The sequence below is a fragment of the Gambusia affinis genome, linkage group LG06 (genome assembly GCF_019740435.1).
Source record: "Gambusia affinis linkage group LG06, SWU_Gaff_1.0, whole genome shotgun sequence".
Taxonomy (NCBI): domain Eukaryota; kingdom Metazoa; phylum Chordata; class Actinopteri; order Cyprinodontiformes; family Poeciliidae; genus Gambusia; species Gambusia affinis.
Genome location: NC_057873.1, coordinates 352,399 through 358,127, shown reverse-complemented (window position 1 = coordinate 358,127; position 5,729 = coordinate 352,399). Strand labels below are relative to the sequence as shown.

At 44.0% G+C, this 5,729-nt stretch overlaps 1 protein-coding gene across 1 annotated transcript in view; it reads left to right on the top strand.

The window, feature by feature from the left end:
- The first annotated feature begins 374 nt into the window (after window positions 1-374).
- Window positions 375-5,729, top strand: part of LOC122833013 (scavenger receptor cysteine-rich type 1 protein M130-like) — a 13,090-nt gene continuing 7,735 nt past the window's right edge. The window contains exon 1 of the mRNA XM_044120307.1: window positions 375-460. Within this exon, the coding sequence (XP_043976242.1) occupies window positions 375-460 (86 nt within the window). The remainder of the gene's footprint in view (window positions 461-5,729) is intronic.

The following is a 5,729-nucleotide window of genomic DNA, read 5'->3' as shown; positions in this document are numbered from 1 at the left end:
AATAAAGTCGATTGTACCAATGATAAAGTGCGTGTGTCTTTGACCAGGAACCGGCGGGTAATCAGGATTGGTGGCCACTGGAGAGGACGAAGACAAGGTGAGGAACCGGTTGGCTGGTGGAAAGTGAGAAAAGAGCTGGACATCTTACTGGTGAGTTGGGAGACATCCGCCAGGTGGCTAAGGCAGGAACAGGATCCACCTGGGGATTTGAGTCCAGAGAGGCTTGGTTCTGTGATTGGAGCTTCGGATGGAGAACGGTGGAGACTGGCGGGTGGTTTGTTGGAGGGTGGACAGATAACAGCTCCGCTTTGGAGTAGAAGGTTAGTCAGCAGTCAGAGAACTTGAACCAGATGATCTTTACAGGAAGCTTTGACATGGAGAAGATGTCAAAGCTTCCTGACAGCAACAACAAGGTTACACCCAGAGCACCACTGAACAACCCTACGAGGAGATCACAACGGTGAGTAGCAGAACACAGAAGAACATGGAGACGCTGAGGGTATCAAGAAAGGTAAACCGTCAGGCAGATGGACCGGCGACTCTAAACTCTGACTGACCAGAGTAACGATCGGTGCAGAACACTGCTGCTGGAGTTCTGGCTAGAACCAGGAAGATAAGAGACATCACCCGGTTCTACATTCCTTCACTGAGAGACTTTAAACTGCTGCTAGTTTATAAATTATTCAGCAGATTAAAGATCTGCTGCTGGATCAACCTGCTGGTTCTGCTTCTGCTCTTCATCCAGAACCAAACATGGAGAAGTAGCATTCAGCTTCTATGCACCACAGATCTTAAGTTTTTAATGTGATGATTTTCAGTGTTTGTGTCCGCTGGGGGGTTGAACCTGGAGCCTTTTTGTTGTATTACCTGCCTGGGTCGGAAATCTGGGCATATTTAAATATTGTGTGAAGAATAAATGGCCTGATCCATTTTTCCCACTCAAGTTGGTAAAAGTCTGGAAAGTCTAAGACTATTATGAGAAATCTCTGCATAAATCTTAGGCCAACACATTTTAAACAGGACTAGACCAGTTATTACCTGCAGGTTGATTCCAGATCCTTGAAGACTTTTTTTAATCTTTAAAGCATCAACAAAACCTAAACAAGTGTATGAACTATTGGAGCCAACGTCAAAATAAAGGCATTTTCGTGGCACATACTACTTATGTCACAATACAAAAGAAAGAAATTTCAGCTGTTTGCCAGCTGAAATTTTTGTAGAATTAGTTGAAAACAGCTGGGGGAAAATATTTAAAGTTGCAACTTCAAAACTGTATCAACAGCTTCATAATTTGTGTTGCTACCAGCAACATGAGCAGCTGTTGTCTCACAGCATCCGGCTAGGAGTTAGCCTGCAAACCTGAGTCCCGAAAAGAAGGCAGAAGGGTTTGGAAACAATCCACTGCATGTACACCGGCATGGCTGAGCTAATCCCACTTGCAGAGACGACTAAGTGTCTTGGCATGAGTTCATAAAGCCCCATGGAGCCAGGCTGAGACATCTCCACCCAGAATCCACCTCCCAGCAGCACCACTTGGTGCCAAACGTGTCCCAGTCCATCACGCTCCTCCCAGCTGTACCATCCAGGGCCAAAGTCATCAAAATCTAATATGATCCTTCTGGTTGAAGCCGTCCATGCCAAGCATAATCAAAACACAGTTTGTGGTTCCAAATATTTCCAGCAGAGTGACTTCCCTCTGGTCGTCCCTTCATAGACCAACACAAAGAGCCTTTTCACTTCCTGCAGAGAGCAGAATGATAAAATAATGAAACGGCTCCTTTCCTTTTTACATTCATACATAAAAATAAATTGGTGGTTCATACTGGATGTCGTCTTTCCCCCATGTCCGATTCTTCTGTGTTTCTGTTGAATACTGATTTTATTTCTTGCAACAAGAGAACATCTTACCCTCTGGACAAAGAAAACATCTGTCTCCTACTGTAGGTCAGTTATCTGAACATCTTTGTCCCACAGGAGCCCTGAGGCACTTCCATGTGGAGCCAAATGGAAAAGAGGCCTGAGCGTCAGAGCTAATAAAAGACTGAAATAACGCACGTTGTTGCAGGAACAGCTGAAGCGATCGGTTTTAAAACACTTTACTGGATAATCAGAAGGTCTGAAAATGTGACTAAAACATGCAGCAAATGCTCAGTTTTCTAACAGTTTACTGAGCTAAATATTTGTTGCTGTAATAAGTTTAGTTTTGATATTAATTTAGTTGTGTTGATGAACACCTCCTGTCTGAAATCCTGTTGGCTGACAGGTTTGTTGTTTCCTTTGACTCTCAGGATTTTATTTTGGTCTCTTGACTATTTTAAAGAAATACTATTGACATTTACGTGACATTGAGTGTTGGCAATCGTCTGGGGAAATAAAGCATCTAATGTAAACTAAACTAATTGCAGTCTAGTGAGTAATGGCACTGGGACTTTGCTTTATTGCCAGAAAATGTCTCTGTGCCTCCAGGGACAGACGGACGCCTTCAGTGTTTCCTCAGGGCAGAATAACAATCAGACCCCGACTATAAGCCTTGTGTTGAAACATGTTGGGATCTTATTTTAATTCTTATTTCTCTGATGAATAATTATAACTCTCTATCAGCAGCCGACGCTGAAAAGACTCGGAGATGTGCCGGGAGTTTCTTCCTCTTTACATCTCTAAGCCTGACCTCAACAAAAAACTGATTTCTAAATGTTAGCAGCTCCTCAAACATTCAGAGTAACTCGCGCTCCTAACAGTGACCTTTGCTGACCTTTGCTCATTTGATAAATAGGAAGGATAAAAAACTCTTAGCAGAGAAAGAGTCAGGCCTGCTGATGGAGGTAAAAGTCTTTTAAATACTTAGTTTATATTTAACTTTGTCATTCCAGCAATTCCTGTTGCCTCTTTCACGTTGACGTTCCCACAAAGGGAACGATCTCTACCTGAAGAACGATGTCCAGGCGGATCACAGACAACAATGTTCCTTCCTTGACCCTGAAGCCGTTAAATGTATTTCAAACATTTTAACTGATCTCTGTTGATGTTAAATCTGTGGCTACCTGACTTGGTGAGTCAGGGATCCAACACAGGCAGGTTGACTTCAACCCCCTCCCTGCACTGATCCCCTGCTTCAATTCTGCTTTGTTTAGTGAAAAGGTTAAGAAATCTATCCATCCATTTTCTGGTCACCTGGTCCCTAATGGGGTCAGGAGGGTTGCTGGTTCCTCTCCAGCTACGTTCCGGGCGAGAGGCGGGGTCACGGGGTCACCCTGGACAGGTCGCCAGTCTGTCGCAGGGCAACACAGAGACACACAACCATTCACACACACACACACACATAGGGAGAATTTAGAGAGACCAATTAACCTGACAGTCATGTTTTTGGACTGTGGGAGGAAGCCAGAGAACCCGGAGAGAACCCACCATGCACAGGGAGAACATGCAAACTCCATGCAGAAAGACCCCGGGCCGGGAATCGAACCCAGGACCTTCTTGCTGCAAGGCAACAGCTCTACCAACTGCACCACTGTGCAGCCCGGTTAAGAAATTATTTATCCTTATTCACCATAATCACTCAACAAACAGTTTACAGGCCAAAGTTATCAGCTGAAAAGAAAACATGTTGACTTAATGTCTGGAATCTTATCAGCAACAGAGTGAGTCCTCTCACCTCACACAAAAACTATCTATGCAGAAGACCAGGGTGAGTTTGGTGAAAATAAACAGATTTCCTTTTGTACTCAAACCGTTTGTGCTGGAAAGATTTGATGGGAAATGAATCAGGAGACAAACCAGGTGCTGGAGCTGAACGTAAAGCTCTCAAGTGGCTAACAGGAAGGCTACCTGCCCTCTGCTTGGGTTTCCTGAAGATGTTTGACGTCATGCAAACCAACTGCAGCCTCTTCTCTACTGGTCCCATTAGCCAGTTTCTCTGGCTAATGGGACTAATTGGAAAAATTTCACCAACCAAACACAAACCGGGCTGACCCAGAACCTTCTGCAGCTCCAAACACACGACCTGCAAACCTCGTCTGCTCGTCCTCCCTGGTTGTTCAGGTTGTAGAGGAATAAAAACAGAAGAATCTGTTTAATTATTATTTCATCTTTTCCTGTTTTAAATGTGTGTGCAGTTTATGATGTGTAAAATATTTACTCTAAATGCTGTTACAACATAACCTCACCTCACATGACTTATTCATTATTACATGTGCTGGAGATAAATAATACAACTAAAATAAACATTATGTATGGAGAAAGATGCATTTACCAGCCAGCAGAACTTCTGCAGTATGAGAGGAATTACATTTTATCATTGGTAACCAAGGCAACTGCACAAAAATTGCCTATAATATACAGGAATTAGCAGGAAATGCATAATAAAGCTTAACAGAAAGGACAGCCAAGTTTCAGTCCAAACATCAAATAACTGGAAAGTTTCAGGAAGCTGCAGAAAATAACTGAAGGGGGAAGATTAGAGACTTAAAGGCAAACTTTATATGCAAGTAGGTCAACCGTCTATTAATGAGGAACATTAAAATAAGAACAGAAACAACCTCTGTTTGTCTGGGAATCACAAATACCCTGCAGCCAGCCAGCAAGCTCTTCTCAAGCTGCAGCTTCTCGGCTGCATTCTGAACTTTTATCATAGAAACGGAAACACAGGGACATGTTTTGGTCAGAAGAGTCAAAATGAAGAGTCTCAGTGAGAAAAAACTTTTTAATAATAGCAGCCAATCAAAACACACACACACACACACATTGCCCATAATAAAAATAATAAGACAATAAAAATATGCTGTTCATCCAAACAAACTAAATATGTAGAGAACTAAACCAAGTCACAGAGTTTAAAAGATGAAATGAAACGAACCCTGGTGTGGCAGCCTGCAGAGGATTCTCCTTTCCTGACAGTCAATTGTGTTAAATCTATCATCAATTTGCAATGAGTGAAGGAAACCAACAACGCCACCTGGAGGACAAAAGTTTGTTCTGCTGTTAGAACGAGATTCAAATATGTTCAAATTACTGGAGGGCCAAAAAGGATTAAATTTTTTAAGTTCCCTCTTTGCTAAAGCGGTTTTTTATTCCCTCCCCTCCAGGGAATCTTTTGTGAAGCGGCTCGGGTGGTTGCTGAAGCAAAAACTTGGCCGTGGTAGAAGTTTAGAGAAGCCATGGAGAAAGATTTCCGTACAGCTTCGAGGCGATTCTGGTCCACCATCTGGCATCTCAGGAGGGGAAGCAGTGCAGCACCAACACTGTCTACAGTGGGGATGGTGTGCTGTTGACCTCAACTCGGGATGTTGTGGGCCGGTGGGCAGAATACTTCGAAGACCTCCTCAATCCCTCCGACATTCGTTCTATTGTGGAAGCTGAGCCTGGGGACTCTGGTCAGTAAATTACAACTAGACACCCCGAGTTCTTTGAAAGTTAGTTTATGAATCTGTTAGGATTCTGGGATCCTAACAGATTAGGATCTGGGGTCGAGGTTGCCGAGGTGGTCAAAAAGCTCCTCGGTGGCAGGGCTCCGGGGGGGGATGAGATCCGCCTGGAGTTCCTCAAGGCTCTGGATGTTGTAGGGTTGTGTTGGCTAGCGCAGCTCTTCAATATCGCATGGACATCTGGGGCAGTTCCCCTGGATTGGCAGACCGGGGTGGTGGTCCCCCTGTTCAAAAAGGGGGACCGGAGGGTGTGCTCCAATTACAGGGGGGTCACACTCTTAAGCCTCCCTGGCAAGGTCTATTCAGGGG